Genomic DNA, 17,681 nt, shown 5'->3' on the forward strand with positions numbered 1-17,681 from the left:
TTTACTGTTAATTATAGTAGAAAAAAATATTCTTATTACAGTAGAACCCCAGGAGTTATGAACACCAGAGTTACGAAATGACCGGTCAACCACAGACCTCATTTGGAACCGGAAGTGGGCAATCAGGCAGCAGCAGAGAAAAAAAGAAAAAAACCAAATACAGTATAGTATTGTGCTAAACATAAACTACTAAAAAAATAATCGAAAAGTTTAAAAAAAAGATTTGACAAGGTAGGGAAACTGTTTCTGTGCTTGTTTCATTTAAATTAAAATGGTTAAAAGCAGCATTTTTCTTCTGCATAGTAGCTTCAAAGCTGTATTAAGTCAGTATTCTGTTGTAAACTTTTGAAAGAACCACCATAACATTTTGTTCAGAGTTTACAAAGATTTCAGAGTTATGAACAACTTCCATCCCCTTGTAACTCTGAGGTTCTACTGTACGAAGAAACATATACTACAGAGAGTTATATCTGTTTGAACATTTATTTAATCCATTAGAGATAGCATTTTCTCTTTTTTTCCCTCCACTTCTTCATGATGCTGTTTTTGTAGTTTGGGCCCTTAGAATCTGTGTCTTCTCAATCACATCCACCTCAAAATCAGCGCCATATCCTGGCTGCAGTTATTACAAGTAAAATGAGTTTGGTGGTTTTATTTTAGTCACTTATGTTCATATTATTCACAGAGCCGTAAGACAAGCTAGCACAAATGAGCTCAATGGGAATTTTGCTAGAGTAGATGGGTAACAAGCACTGAAGAAGGCCTATGGTGAATTTAGCCACTAACTTTACTACAGATAAACAAAGTTGTTGACAGTACTTGTATTCTTCTAGAAGGGTTAAAAGAGTGGATGACAAATACAAAAGGTAATTGAATTCAGCAGAGTTGAGGCAATATAGGTTATGAGTTACGCTAGTTATGCATATAACTTTATGGGAGGTGGGGGGATGGTCCATCTCCCCTAAATGTTCCTGTAGGTCTGGATAGTAATGAAGGTTAATAAAAATAAGTCTGAAATTTGGTTAGCATGTTCTGGGTTATAGCCCCACTGAAACAACTACTGTACAGTACTTTAAAATGCAGCTAATATTTTCTCCTTGAGCTGGGCCCTTGCATTTAGCAGCTAACCATGAACTGGCAGTACACTGGGTCAGAGGGTGTGAGCAGGACCACCCTGCACTATTTCTGGGGGAGAAGCAGGGAGTGGAAAGTCCCTGAGCACTGCTGAGGCTGAGCGTGTCTATATTCATTTTACATTTTTTGGAACTCTTATTTTTTTGCTCGAATTGCCTAGGTTAAGTTATTCCTATTAACAAGGGCCAGATTTTCTTTGGTTTGGTTTTTTTTATGTTTAGAGCTAATGCATACATATCATTCTCCAAGAAAAACAAAGGACTCTCCCTAAACCACAGTGTACAAATGGCACACAGATCATTTGTTAGTGCTATAATGTTTCTCTTGTTTTATTGTTTAGGAGAACAGATTTTATTTAGTCATTCATTTAGATTTAAACAACAATAAAAATGGTCTAACAAATTTAGGGTCATGAATGATGATGATCCAGCAGAAAAGTATTCATACAGAAGTGATGGATTCACTCTGCCAGACAATAAATAAGAGCAGCAAAAGAAACCTTTTTACCTCCTCCAACCCACAGGAAAACACCCTCCATCTTTTAGTACTTAAATGCCCAGCTCGCTAAACCTGCACAACTGTTCAATGGCAGGCATACCATCATTCTATCACTGTGATCCAATCATATGACAATGTAAGCTAGATTAGACTGGGTAAGTATTTGGATATGATCATGGGAGACCTGAGTGCTGAGGTAATCGGTTTTGGTGATTAATCAGGAGGTAGCACTCGAATTGATATTGAACTAGTGTCACAGGATAACATTGGAGGTATTGGTCACTCACATCAGAAACTGCTGTTGGGTCCAGCATGCCTACCTGATCCCCCTGTTATAAACCAGCCACAATCGATCCTTATAGGTACGGACAATAGTGAGCCCTTCATATAATTCTTAAATATAGAGGATGTAAAGAGAGAGAAGTTTTCTTTTTTGTTTATGTCTTCGTGTTTTAAAGCACTGAAAGTCATTAAAACTGACAATTGCTTAGGATGGCATCAGGATATATATTACTCACTGGAAGTGATATATTCAGGAGCCTTTCCAGGACTAAGTGGCACCGCCTCCTCATAGTAGCCTTCAGGTAGGGACGATGTTGGTAGAGGTGGAGGCCCATTATCTGGTGGCTAAATGAAGAAAGAAATTAATGAGATCAAAAGCCCAACAGATCACTGACCAATAAAATGCACCTAAGATGTCTGCTAATGTTCACTGGTAATTATGGAAACATTACCAAGGTTAGCAATGCCAACTAATTCTCTTGTGACTTTTTGTAATGTCAATTATACATAAAAGCAACGCTCAGGAAAAGTAAAGTAGTCATGCTTCTTTATACAACAGAGGTTGTGGAGAGTAGCAGCTTTTGGAAAGAAAATAGGTCCAAGTTTCAAGCTCCCCACGGGTAGTTATAATAAAATAATAGGTTAGTGGTTGAGATTAACAAAGCAGCAGAAGGAATTTAGCCACACCATCTTCCATATCCTGGTGATATGTTCTGAAGCCACAAAGGGCACAAATCTGTCCCCATTGCTCATGTCGAGTAGTACCTTACTCTGTAAATACTACAAGTGATTCCAGCAGGACAACATGCAGACTAAAGTATTACTTAGCATCATCAGAGAAGCAGAACTAGGATGAAGGATGGAAACTACATTAAAAAAAATACTCTTACTATGTAAATATTAAGAGGTCAAAAACGTTTTGCAGTCTAACACCTTGAAAGGAAGCCTTTTTTTTTATTTAAGAACTGTAAACCCGGGATCCTACAATGGAATCCATGCAGCTGGACTCTATCCTTGCATGGAATCTCCATTCAAGGATTCTTCTGTGCAGACAATTGTACAGGATCAGGGCGGAGGATGCTAACAGTGTGCTGTTCTACAGAGACACAAATGTTCATGTTGTAAAAGGACATAAATATACCCTCCACTAACAACGCACACACCATTTAAAAACCAAATTCACTGGATTGGAAGAGACCTTTGGTGGATCACGTAGTTCATAGTTCAGTGATCAGTTAGTTCTTCAGTTACATTACATTTCTGAATGAATGAGTTAATCCAAATAACTTTATGCAGCGCTTTCTGAGAGGTGACAATATAATAGTTCAGAAAATCGACACTTACTGATAAAAAATATTTCACATACCAGATCAAATTTTAAAATACTGGCTTTCTAAATACAAATCTGTTTTGAGTTTTAAACACTAATTGCTGATAGGCTGATACAGTAACAAGGTAAATTTTAGTACGGTATGATTTATACCATATCAGGTTACTGTCATATTTCTTTGACAAGTAGGAAAACAACCATATTTTATAGATTTCACTCATGTTTGCTGTAAGATCTTAATCCTACAGTTTCACACTGAAGGGAATTTTTATACCTCCTTTCAATACCATAGGTTTATTGTATGGTATGTTACATCTTTTTCTCCCTCTACACCTTATCTCTGGATAATCTCATCTGCAAACACAAATTCAACTACCATGTGGATGCTGAGAACTCACAGACCTACCTCTCTATTCCAGACCTGTCTCCTTTTGACCAAACAAATATCTTGTCCTGTCTCCCTGACATCTCCTTAAAGATATCGAGCGCCAATCAGGCTCAACGTGGCTCAAACAGAGCTCTTAATCTCTTCCCTCCCTCCCAAGTCCTCCCTGCTACCTCCTCTCCCAATCACTAGGGACAACACCACCATCCCACCTGTCACAGAGATCTGTAACCTGGGTGTCATCCCTCCCTTCAGGTCCTCAAATTCACGCTATGTCTAAATTTTACTGATTCTTTCTGCATAACATCGCCCTATGCATTTGCACAAGGGAGCAAACGGGTGCTAGCTATGAGCTACCTGCATTGCCGGACACCGCACAGTGTAGAGAGCAGCCTCTGTGGGGCTGGTATTGCCCCCTCACACACAAGTGGACAGAGCTTTGTTCTGCTGAGCCAGGGAAGAGGGGGGAGTAATCTCCTTATGGTTTATATCAGTTGCAGATTACTTCCCTTTGGAGCAAGGGGCGAAACTAAGTAATGAATTGTGACTCTTAGGGTCAGTTTGCTCCCTGGTCTGCTCTTGGATGTATGACTCCCCTTGCCCAGGCAGACTTTAATGTCCGAGTCTAGCCTTAAACTATTTTCCCAGTGTGTGTGTGAGATCATATGTATATGTATGAACTTCCTATTATTAAACCAATTCATCTAGGAAATATTGGTCTAGAGAGTCATGCATATTTTGATGCAACATAGACACAAGGCTTCTAAGCTATCTTTTATTCAGCAATAAATAAGAGATTCCAATAGAGATCTGAAAAATGCTTGTTTTTAGTCTAAATGTTATTCGAAAAGAAAGTGGGGGAAAAAAGAAGGGAAATGAAACACAAATGGTGCTTGTCTGAATTCGACCCCTTTAGAACACTGGTTACTTCACACAGCTGGAGCGTGTAAACATGTGCAGCCAATGTCAACACAGATGGAATCCATTTCTGAATTAACTGGGACCTGGTTTCTGAAATGTATTTTGCAGTGCTTGCCATACACAAAGTTTTAAAAACAATGAAACCCCCCCAGCATACTGGCTTTTGAAAGAGGCACAATTAGTAGAAACAACTGAAGGCACTTTTCAAAAATGTCCACCGTAAAGAATGTTTTCTGATTAAAGTGAGACAGCTTGCTTTTGTCTTTTTTTTTTTTTTTAAAGCAGAAACATAGACCACATTCAAAGTCTGTACTTGTGTTTTCTATGAGATCTGGCACTCCTAATGCTCTGTACAGCAAATCAAAAATGTATGAATCTACATGCAGACATTCTGACGTTATTGATATTTATAATTATCTTTTTAACAAAAAACATGTTATTGTTAGTTGCATTGTTGAAACCTTTCAATTCACTATAAAGTTGTAAATTTTTCTGGCAACTTTTCAAGAGCAGAACTGACATGGAATGCATCAAAACAGAACATCTGATTTCAATAAAACTTTATTAATTCATCTGCAAATGACAAGCATCCCCAAATGCAACTAGCTTGATTAGATAAGATGATTACGGCTGAAGAAAATCAGGTAACCCTGCACAACTAGACAAATTGCTCCTATTTTTTTTACTTTTCAATCTGGCATATATCTTCTAATATTTAAATTGGTATTATGTTACCAGCTTAGAATTAAGTGCATCCTGACAACCTGACTAGTAAATTAAAGAAGCTATTGCACTTTCTATAAGAGTAGCTGTGATACCTCTATGTCCTTGCTAAATTTCTATTTTGTTCTAGCCAAACACTACAGATTAAGTAGTTACATTCTCACCTGGCTAGAGTATTCTTCATTTCCTATCTGTAGCAAACGGCATGGGACTTGGAGGGACTACAAATTATTGTCACTGAGACTCTAGCGCAAGGATGTGAGGATGAGATACTGACCAAGCAACTCACGACTAGTGGCAGATACAAATTAAGCACTGCTGCTAAGTGTAACAAAAGAGGTACCAGGGCTCAAGCAATTTGGTGCCAGGGCTCAAGCAATTTTTTTACATTCGTAGCTGATGTAGCAAGCCTAAAAGTGCTGGGGCTATGAACTGCCAAGTCTAGAGGTGCCGGGGCTCAGCTCTGGAAAGCCCTGGCACAAATTAAGCACTGCCTAGCAGGGCATACTTCCCAGACTACAACACATATAACTGTGGAACAGGACACAGAGTCTATCAGAGTACCTTCAAATCTCAGATGACAGGTTCCGGGCATTCTAACACAGCACCAAACAGCGCTGGGTACTACATGCAGTTTTAAAAAAATGCAAGGTCATACTCCAGGGTTGGCCAGATTGCAAGGAGCAAATGCCACAGGAGTTTACCCACTACTACCACATGAATCATCAGCTGTACATGCAAGACAGGATTTTGTTTAAAGGAGACAAAGCAGTAAATCCAGCAGAGTTAAGAGCTGACATAATGAGATGGATACACGCTTCACAACTGGGGACAGAGGCTTATATGAGATGAAACATGGAATGTGTCTAATGGCCAGGCATGAATGCCCAACAGAGAGTATATGGAACCGTGGGAGGTGTGCAAAGAGTATAGTGACTAACAACAGATGGAGACTCTATAGCTTCATGAAATCCCACACAACCCTGAGAAAAGACTGGCCCAGACCTGATCACTTTTAATGACAGGCACCACATGGTAACAGTAGACTTCTCCAATTTCTGAGAAGTGATCTCTCCAGAGGACACTCAGGTAAGTACTGTGATTAGAAAATTAAAGTTGCATTTTGCAAGGTATGGCATACTTGGCATGCTATGCTCAGACAGTGGGTGACAGTACACTGTACCAGAATTCAAACAAACAATTCAGCGCCAAATGGGAATTTGAACACAAGGTATCTTCCTCTAGATACCCAAAAAGGAATCAGAAGACGGAGTTGGCAGTAAAGACAGCCAAGAGACTGATGGCAAAGGCAAAACAGATAGGAAGGGATCCCTCCCTGACAATGTTGGGTAAATGCAATACACCCTCCCCAGAGACCGGATAGTAACCCAATACAGAAGATATGCCTACATTACAATCGGGAGGAGCACCTATTGCAGCACCATGAATCTCACAAAGCAAAAAACTTGGAGAGGGGAGCACCAGTTGCAGGAGGCACCAGGAAGTCAGTCTGTGTGCACATGGTTAGAATACTAGCTGCAGCATCTCTGTAGATAGTTGTCTTAATAAAGAGCCAGTTTAGATTTACAGCATGGAGTCCTTTCATGTTATCATCCAACATCCAGTACATATACACTATCCTAAACCCTTGTGCAGTATTTCTTTGCATTGTTGAACAAATTCTTCTTGCATCATACCTAAAACCATTATAAATACTATATGGTGGGTTAAGGAGGATAGCAAATTAAAAAAAAATTAAGCTGTGGTTTTAGAACTTTAAGTTAATACCACGAACCTCAGAAAGCAAAGAATTCCACATCAGTGGGGCAACCCAAGCAAATAAATCATAATATTTGGAAGTGACAAATGGTAAGCATCTAACAGTATTGAACTGAGCTCAATTCCAGCTGATTGTTTTATGCAACGGCACTGCTGCCCTGGGACAGAACCTAGAGATGCACCTAAACTTTTGCTGTAACATCTGTCAGACAGGCTTGAATTTGAGATATTTATTAAATAAAATTTGCAAAACTCAAGTACAGTACACACCACTTAAATGACAAAAGGCAGGCAAGAGTTACACCCGAACTCCATGGCAGAGTGACAGAAGAAATGTGGAATTAATTTACCTCAGAGATTCAAAAGTAAAAAGAACGAAAAAATAAAATTTCTGTTTTATTTAGGATTAATAATGAAAGATTAATACATATCCACTTGGAGGTGACACTTAGACAACTGGAAATATACAGATGAAGAACCCAGAAAATAAAGAAAAGGCAGAACAAATTTGTATATAACATCAATAAGAATTGGCATATGTACCAAAAAGGTTCAGATGTAGAGAGAAGAGCAATGGGCCTTAATCAGAATTCTGGCAAATACCTCAATATTAATCCCAGGAAGATGTATTTAAATTATAGTCTGTGTGAAAGTACCAGTCAGACGTGATTACTGAATTTTTTTATTGTAACTGTGCTAGGCACTTCCCACTACAGATGAAAGACACTTCCCTCCTGAAGGAGCTTACAAGATATTTATGCACATGACATGATGAGGGGTTAAGACATATGCAAATGACATGATGAGGGGTTAAGACAAGAAACAGCAGACACAGGGAGAAGAAGACAGGATGGACAGGGCAATGCCAATTAAATTATGCCATTACTCTGTGAAGGTTAGTCCACAGCATGATGTAGTGAAGAGTTTTCTTTTAAAAACACGAAACAAAACAGGAGGAGAATTTGGGTATGATTTTTACAAGTGGTCAGCATTGTCCTAACTCTTCTTCCATTGAAATCAACAGGAGTTATATCATTGACTTCAATGGGAGCAGAGTTAGGCCAATGATGAGCGCTTTGGAAAATTTCACCTTTAAGTTTAAGCAAATTTAAAAGAGGAAACCAGCTCTGGAATGGTATTGCATGGATGGGGAAGACATGGCAATAAGAAACTGGCAAAATAATGAGACCTGACCGTAGTACATGAGAGCACAATACCCTAAAGCAGTGGATCTCAACCAAGGGAGTATGCAGATGTCTTCAATGGGGTACGTCAACTCATCTAGATATTTGCCTAGTTTTACAACAGGCTACATGAAAAGCACCAGCGAAGTCTGTACAAACTAAAATTTCATACAGACAATGACTTGTTTATACTGCTGTACATACTATATCAGTGTTTCTCAACCCAGGGGTCACACTTTATTTTATAATTATATGGTAAAAAATGAGAAAGTAAGCTTTTTTCAGTAAGAGGGTGCTCTGACACTTTTGTATTTTTATGTCTGATTTTGTAAGCAAGTAGTTTTTAAATAAGGTGAAACTTGGGGGTACGCAAGACAAATCAGCCTCCTGAAAGGGGTACAGCAGTTTGAAAAGGTTGAGACCATTGCTCTAGAAAAGCAAAGGCAGCAACAAGCAAAATAATACTCTTATAGTCCAGTGGGTCGAAGTTCACCAACAGATCTAATATGATTAGAAGAGATGACATTCCGCTTCATTTAGACAGACAGTTAGGTCACTATATGCCTTTAGTAGAGCACTTTGAGTCCACTGTAAACCCTAACTGTAGTGGATTGAGCAAATGGCTGAACTGTAAAGCCAATCCAAGACTATATGCCCTTGCAGGCCAGAGATGAAGAAAGCTTTGAAATAGGATTCAATTTATGTTATTCTTCATAAAAGGGTGTTCTAGAAGTCTCAGAATTAGATCACTTAATCAAATATATCCCTATGATGCTATATACAAATATGAAATAAAGAATAATAAATAAAATACATAATAATAATAATAATACCCAAGACCAATTCAAATATCAGGGAAAACATAGGAATGACAAAGGAAACAGAATTCTGAAGGACAAAATAGCCAGAAGAAAGGACACAAACTGTAGGCATCCAAAGTTTGAATTTTTTTTACTTCATTTACTTAAGCAAACGCCTCCCCAGATGATCTCTGGACCCAGAGACGCAGAACCAGTTACACATGCACATTTAAGAAAGACAAAGGCAACCATGGCTAGAAGGGGGAACATTTTCAAAGAACCGGACAACCATCTTCAGTTGAGGAAGGCTGTCCTCCAGTCACTGGAACGTACACAGGTTTGGGTTCCTTCCAGAGTCTTCACTGCAATGGGATACTCAAGATTAGCTGCAAGAATACCAATAGCTGCAAGAATCAGCCTTTCCCATGTCTAGGTGGTCAAGATGCTGCACCCCATGCTGACAAATGTTATCCTGGTCATGGCGACCCATGGAATTGCCACCTCCAATCTTGAGCACTGCAACATACCGTGAGGTCAGTGGCAGAACCAGGGATAGAATCCAGCTCTGACTCCCAGCCCTGTGCTTTAAACACAAGACCACCCTGCCTCAGCATTTGAGCAGCTAGCTGTTGTTATTACATATTTATAAGTCTGAGTTATATTGTCAACTGTTTGGGGCAGGGACATCAACATTTACATGGCTGCAAAGTGTTTGTACTTTGTAAATAATAACTGTTTAACATTGTCCTCTGAGCGTCGCACATATTTTGTAGAAACTCATAATCTGGAAGTTAGCCTTCTACATTTAACTTATTTTAACTTCGATATTTGCAAAAAAAGATTTTATAAAAAAATCATACCAGCTGTAGGCTAGAAACGTAGTCTTTTAAATATTACCATTTATGAACTAATAATCTGATTTGAAACCAACAACTGAATGCAGATTTGTATTCTTTGGAATATATATATTCAATCTACTCGGGCACAGAAGTCTAAGGCCAGAAGGAGCCACCAGAACACCTAGTCCTACTGTCTGTATATCACAGGCCACCAACACCACCCAGTACCTGCACACTAAACCCAACAACCAAAATTAGATCTTCCTGTATAATATTTGGACCCTCCTCTGCATTGATGATAACTCCCAACTTTGTATTATCACCAAATTTCATTAGCACATTCCTTTGTACTAAAGCCATTAACAAAAACATTGCATAAGATTGGTCCGAAGACCAACCTTTGAGGAATTCCACTAGTAACCTCCTTCTAGTCCGATAATCCACCTTTCAGTACAACCCATTGCCTTTCTCCCCTTTAGCCAGTTCTTTATTCATCTTACAATTCTTGTAATGAGCCCCATCTCCCCTAATTTAACTAATCATTTCCTAATAATGAAGTCAAAGTATATCAGATCTACTGCACTTCCCTTTTTAAAAAAATCAGTTATTTTCTCAAAGAAGGAAATCAGGTTAGTCTGGCATGATCTACCTTTGGTAAACCAATGTTGCATTATATCCCCTTTACCATTTACTTCCATTAATTTAATTATTCTTTCCTCCATGAACCACCAGTGTGTCCTTGGCTGTAGCCTTAAAAGTAATAAGCTGCCAACAGAATCTACAGTACTAAAAATCTTGCATTATTGTTAATCATGGAAGATGCTATTCAAGGTCCTTTTAAACTGATATCACTAGTCAGCTTTTAACCATACTCATATGGCTTTAATCAATGAACTTGTATTGAATTTACACAATTTGACCTTTTAATAGAAGGGGGGAAAGCTAATTTCCAACATTTTTCTGAAAGGAAAAAATATGTAACAATGTCATAGAACTCTATTTTTATAAGGGAGACCAGAAAGTAATGAGTAATATTGAACTCTAGAAGAAGTCTTGAGATAAAGTAAAGACACAATTTCCTCTTTAGTATTCAAGAAGTGTATTTTTCTTATATCATAATCCTATCACCGTGTTTCAAAAAGAACCCAGGGAGTTGGCATACTTTGTGTTTACAGAGTGATTCATAATTTGCAACATCTCACTTTAAAAAATCCTTTTGATTTCACTACGGATTTTCTTCTCCAAGGGCACCATCTCCTTTGACATTTTCTAATAAAAGTCTGTGAGCATACCTGACAGACAGCAAGATAAAAAGAGGCTGTCAAACTGATTCCCAACAATAGGAAGCCCATTTATGTGGAACACTCCTACAGAGTAAGTATGTACGTATGTGGGGAAGTGTAGGGCATAGAACTGACCTACTCTTTTGATTTATGCCTATAGGGAGTCTGGCACATTGCTGGACACTTGTTGTGGTTAAATAGTTATTAGACTGTCAGCGTACCAGAAAAAACAAAAATATGCATGCACTTTACTGTGGAAATAATGCAAAGTAACTGTGTGTGCTGTTGGACTTTTTTTTTTTTTTTGACTGCACAGAGCATTATCTCTGAAATCATTGACAGTCAGATGAACTATGACAACCTAATGAATGGAATTTATATGTGTTCTGTCCCTGTCATGCTGTGGGTAATTTATGCTAGTCTTCCTCAGGAATATCTGAACAGCAGGACCTACAGGATATTATATCATTGCTTCACTGGAAAGGGTATTTTTAAAGCTGCTTGATGATGCCACAGTGGTGAGATCCTAGGTGATAAACCAGCAGCAGTTGAGCAGGACATGGAGCATCGGCTCCTTTGTTACTCCAAACCCTTGAGCAAGCACCATTGTTTGCAGTGTCACAGCAACAGCATCTTCTACAAGAGAACTAGTACACATTTAACAATAGGGAAAATGTACACCGAGACAAGTACTCAGGCTAGAAAGGAAGGTTACTTACCTTTTAATAACTAGAGTTCTTCAAGATGTGTGGTCACTATAGGTATGCTTGCACTCCATGCGCCCAAGCCTGGAAATTCTTTATTAGTAGTGCCCGTTAATCCATGCCTGCATCCTGTGCCTCCTTGAGCTCCGAACTGAGGGCATAAGGGGTAGCGCAGACCGACCAGATATCCAGTTCCTACTCTACCTTGAATAAAGGGAGGATCCAGGCAGAGGGGAAGAATGGCAGGTTGTGAATACCCTTACGAACGACATCTTGAAGAACTCCAGTTACTGTAAGGTAAGTAACCGTACTTTCTTCTTTGAGTGCCAGTCCCTATGGGTATTCACCGTCAGTGACTCACAAGCAGTACTCACTGATGAGGAAGGACACATGCTGAACCACAGATTGAAGCACTGTGGTGCTGAAGTATGCATCAAGTAAAGAAGCCTGGACCAAGGCACAGTGTCTGGTAAAGGTGTGCAATGAGCTCCATGTTGCCACTCTACAGATTTCCTCTAGAGGTATACTTTGGAGACAAGCTACTGAGATAGTGTGTGCTCTAGTAGAGTGGAACCTTACACGCTGAGGAGAAGAGTCTTCCATCTGTTCATAAGTTGGATACAAGATCCATTTCAAAAGTCTTTGCAATTGAATTGCTTCCCTTTCATCTGCTCAGTGAATGAGATGAACAATCTCAGGGATGGCTTAGTCCTGTACAGGTAGAAAGTCGGAGTTCCATGAATGCCTAGGGAATGTAGCTTCCTGTCCTCTCGGGAAACATGAGGTTCCTGATAGAACACTAGCACATGAACGGTCTGATTCAGGTGGAATTCAGAGGGAACCTTTGTGATGAACTTGGGAAATAACTTTAGGGTCACTTTGTCCTTATGAGATATGCCGCAAGAGCTGCAAATTCCCCTACTCTCCAAGTGGAAATGACTACTTTAAGGAAGGCCACTTTCATGGTTAGATGGAGAAGTGAGCAGGAAGCCAAGGGCTCAAATGGCGAATTCGTAAATGCTAACAGCACCAGGTTGAAATCCTAACTAGGAGTTGGTGCTGACACAGGAGGGAAGGTTCTGAATAAGGACTTTCAGAAATCTCATGATTATAGGGTGTCTGAATATCGAGAAGCTATCAATAGACTGTATGAAGCCAATCTTAGAGGCAACTATGGTGGAGCCTTGAGAAGGGTTCTACATGTGTGCAGACAGCCACGAGGCCTAGAAGAACTAGGCAGGAACAGTCTGGGCTTATTTGGAGTCGGCCACTGACATTCCTTATTGCAAGGAACCTATCTTGAGGTAAATTGGCTTTGGCGGTTTTCCACTCCAGGTTCACTCCACCAAATTCTATAACCTGTGTTGGGATTAAAGTGGACTTTTCTAAGTTTACTCAAAGTCCTAAGGATTGTAGGAATTTTAGGAGGGAGTGTGCCAATGACTGGACTTCCAGGACCTAATTGGGGATTAGGTCCTGCTTTGAGCAGGGGGATGGACTAGATGACCTCCTGAGGTCCCTTCCAACCCTATGATTCTATGATTGACCTGTAAGCAGCCAGTTGTTGAGGTAAGGTAACATCAAGGCTGCCCTGATGATGAAGGTGCGCTGCTACCATGGCAAGTGCCTTCATGAACACTCCTGGGGCCATCGAGTAAGCCGAAAGGAAGGACTCTGTATTGGTAATGTTCTAGGCTCACTGTAAAGCACAGAAATGTCCTGTGGGCTAGGTGGATGTCTATATGAAAAGAGGTATCCTTCAAATTGAAAGCTGCAAACCAGTCATCTTCGTTGAGGAAGGGGATTATTGAGACCAGAGTTGTCATCCTGAATCTCGAACAATGTATGAAGATATTTAATTATCTGAGATCTAAAATGGGCATCCATCTGCCCTGTTGTTGGGAAATGAGAAAATATCTCAAATAGAAACCCTTCCCCTAGGACTCTATGGCTCCTAGTCAAAGAAGGAAGTCCAATGATAGGGGATCCCTGAAGAGGGATTGGAAAGGGGGATTGGAAGAAGGGATTGACAGGAATTCTGTTGTGTAGCCCATGGAGTTAATCTCCAGGACCCATCTATCCATAGAGATACATTGACACATTGGGAGGAGGCGGAACAGGCACTCACTGAAGGGAGTAGGGGTGTCTGATTCACAGGGTGTTCTGTCTGTTATGGTGACCCCTATGCCATTTTGTGGGTAGTTCGTAACTCCACTGATGAAAAAAGGGCTGAGATGTGGGACTCTGTCTATTAGGAAGTTAAGAGTTAAGAGTATTTCCTCTGGAGGGCCGGGGCATAAATCCCACAGGAATGGAGGGTAGCTGGGGAATCCTTAAGTGTGTGCAACAATTTGTTCATTTTTTCACTGAACCTTCTCCCTTGAAGGGGAGGCCTGGATTTACTTTGGAAACCCTATGGAGTGACGCCAAGAAGCCTGCCTCATGATTGGAGTAGGAGGCAGGGTCAGCTGCATTGTCCAGTAATGCTTGAAGAGATGACTGGGCTATGAGTTTCCCTTCATCCAGGAGAGCTTGGAACTGAGGTCTTAGCTCCTCAGGAAGCTTGTTAGCTAACTCAGAAAGTTTGGAGAAATTAATAAAATCATATTTTGAAATCAAGCCTGGTAATTTGCTATCTTGGATTGTTGATTGACACAAGAGGAACTCTTTCCCCCCACTAAAGGTCCAGTTTTTTAGAGTCCTTATCAGAGAGAGTAGCCTGCTGCACTCAGTAATGGCCTGCACCATGAACACATTCAGTACTGGGTGGGAAAATAGATATTCCATCCCTTGAGCTGGAATAAAGTAAACTTTCTCTCTTGGAATCTGGGTTGCAGGTGGCTGGGATGTGCCAGTCTTCGCCAGTTCCAGAACTGTTGATGGGAAGTGCCACTCTGGTAGGGCCTGTAGTCTGGAGAATGTGCAGAAGTTTGTGAGTAGGGTCCTGAACTTCCTCTGGAGGAATCTGTAAAGACCCTGACTTTCTGAGAAGTTCCTGAAATTGTTTAAAATCATCCGGCAGTGATGGTGAAGCCAGCTCCACTGCCTCATCAGGGAATGAGGCGGGAAGAACTACTGGTGGATTGGGCAATTTGTTCTTCCTCCTCATAGAGGTTTCTGAGGGGATTGAGGTTCTTCAAACAAGGCCTGCTATAAAAGGGAGAGTGCAGAGAAGGAAATGGAGGCAGAAAGGCCTGGGATAGCAAGGTGGCGACAGCCCTGCACCAGGCTGACTTTGCGAACACAGCCAAGAGACTGAAAGAGACTACAAGCCCAAAAAGAGAAAGGCTGACAGACTTAATTGAAGGTGAGGGTCCAAGAACTGACCTGATTGAGAGCAAACTAAGGAGGGGCAGTCAGGAAAAGCTGAGACCCCTCGAGAGACCACCCCAAGAGGCTGTGACAGAGGCCAACCTCTTCTTAGAGTATTTATATGGGGACCTCCCAGGTTTTTTGAGGGTGTTTTCTCTTACTCTCATCACGCCTATGTCTATCTGAGTCTTTAGTCTTAGGCTCCAATGATCCAGGACCATGAAGCGCCAAATCTGAAGGGGCACTAACAGGTGGATCTCGCCAACATACAGGGGGGTCAGAGTACCCTGCACTGGGCTGTGGTCACACAGAGAGCTCCATCAGATGATTCCTAGAGCAAAACTTGTGAGACTGTCATGTACAAGTAGGGAACGAATTATAAATCTCGCACTTAGATGGGATATGAAACTCCCCAAGGCAATAGAGACAAGAGATGTGGGGGTCACTAACCGGGAAAACCTGGGCACTGGCCACATGGGGTTGAAAGATGGGGATCTTGGGCATAAAATAGATGCCCCAAACGGTGCCTGGGAGAAACCCCCTAAACCCCAGAATGAATGAACTAGCTAACTAAGAACAGCAACTATGTGCAAAAAAAACTCCTGGAAGATGCAGGTGCAGACACTGTCGGATATCCACCTCAGACAGAAAATAGTGGAAGGAATTATGCTACCCCCTTGTAAAGTTATTCTTCAGCTCAGCTTCTGCCTTGCTGGCCCACAAAAAAGGTCACTAGTGCCAATGGAGCCATATAGACAGGTTAAATAAAGGGAGATGTTGTGCTGACAAAGCTGAGGGTACATCTACATTTGAGCTGGGAGCCATGATTCCCAGCTCACGTAAATGTACCTGTGCTAGCTCTGCTCAAGCTATCCCCTAAAAATAGCAGTGCAGAGTGGGCGGCCGCTCAGGCTAGCTGCCCCGAGTACAGTCCCACCCAACTCCCTGGTAAGTACTCACGTGGCTAGCCCAAGCTGCTGTGCACACGATGCTATTTTTTGGTGTTAGCTTGAGCACAGATAGTGCGGGAATCACACCTCCCAGCTCAAATGTAGACGTGCCCTGAGTGAGTGAGCCTGCCAGGCCGGGAGTGCATAGTGTGGAGTGGAGGGGAGCAGTCACGGGTGAGGAAGGAGCTGATGGTGTTGTGAATGCATTGCTTTGTTAGAGGACTTGCCAATGCTAGGGTCAGCTCTGTTTCAGGGGTTTAAAGACGAGATCCAGAGCCCACTGAAATCGATAGGAATCTTTCTATTGACGTCAATGGGTTTTACATCAAGCCTTTGGTGGGTTAGTATAAAAGTGGTTCTGGAGACTCGGGGGCTCAAATCTTAACCTTATGTCTCAAGGACCAAAGAGCATCAGCCTCTGCCAGCATCAGCAACAGCCAACAGAACTGAGAAGAGGAGCTGGGAGAATCCATCACCATCATGCTAGGAAAAAAACGGAGTGCTCTGAGCCTTCACTTAGTGAAAGAGCTCAAGAGAGGCAGACGGAATCTGACTCAGGCAGCACTGACCCAGACTCAGGAGAGAGGTGAGCAATACTACTTGTAGGTCAGAGAGGGGAAGAAATCTTCAAGCTCCTCTTTACCATACTAAATGGGTGGAAGAAAGCAAAGTAATAAAAACATACAGTAAAATAACAGTGTAACGGGGAAATGTTTGTGTGAGAAAATGAACAGCCAAAGCTGTTTGCCGTGCGCAATGTGTTTGCAAAGCTCTATCTTCTACCTTCTTTCGTCAAATCATTTTGATCTGTTTGAAACATGAAAGCTTCAGTTAGGATGCTGCGGGCTCATGGGACAGCACTGGAGGTGGGTCCCTCCCACCACCACTTTTTCCCTCTTCCCCCCAGCCAAGCACGCTAGGAAGTACTCCAGTGGTTGGATCAGTAGTGGAAGGGCTAAGTTAAGAAAAGACCAGGCATACAAAACACTATAATTTTGCAATATTCCTTGATCCTTAATTAAAGGCCTCCAATTCCACAGACTGACTGGGCACTCACAAGCATCCCTTTCTTGTTGCAGTGGGAATCCGTTCTGTTTAGAATTTTCAGTCATAGGCCCACTGGCTCTAACTGGCTCAATTTCAAAGTCAGCTCCTACAATATCTTCCAGCAATAATTTTGTTACTTCAGAATTCAAAAGAATTTAATTGCTGCAGAAATTGTCGACATATTGGGCCCTATTTATAGTTCACCCCCATACAGCTTCCTTAGTTTTAACTATATTTATACATTGGTGTAAGGGAGACGAGAATCAGGCAAATTTCTTTTGAACCAACAGAAGAACTTAGTTTGGCGGCAGTTTCTGCAGCCAATTTACTGAATGGAGCCTACACAAATACTAGAAAATAAAGAATTACCGTATATACTCGTTCATTAGCCCGTTCGTTTATAAGCCGACCCTGCAAAATGGATAGGTAAAAATAGCAAAAACTGTATATGACCCTTTCAAAAGCCGACCCTATATTTCAGGGGTTGGAAAACTTTGGCTCCCGGCCCAT

General features: G+C 41.1%; 1 protein-coding gene across 2 annotated transcripts in view; it reads right to left on the bottom strand.

Annotated features, from left to right (window-relative positions):
* AFAP1 (actin filament associated protein 1) overlaps nt 1–17,681 on the bottom strand; it is a 118,535-nt gene that overhangs the window by 66,218 nt on the left and 34,636 nt on the right. For both annotated transcript variants that reach the window (XM_065404910.1, XM_065404911.1), the window contains one exon: nt 2,151–2,259. In XM_065404910.1, coding sequence (XP_065260982.1) covers nt 2,151–2,259 — 109 coding nt within the window. The remainder of the gene's footprint in view (nt 1–2,150; nt 2,260–17,681) is intronic.

Source organism: Emys orbicularis, chromosome 5 (genome assembly GCF_028017835.1).
Source record: "Emys orbicularis isolate rEmyOrb1 chromosome 5, rEmyOrb1.hap1, whole genome shotgun sequence".
Lineage (NCBI taxonomy): Eukaryota > Metazoa > Chordata > Testudines > Emydidae > Emys > Emys orbicularis.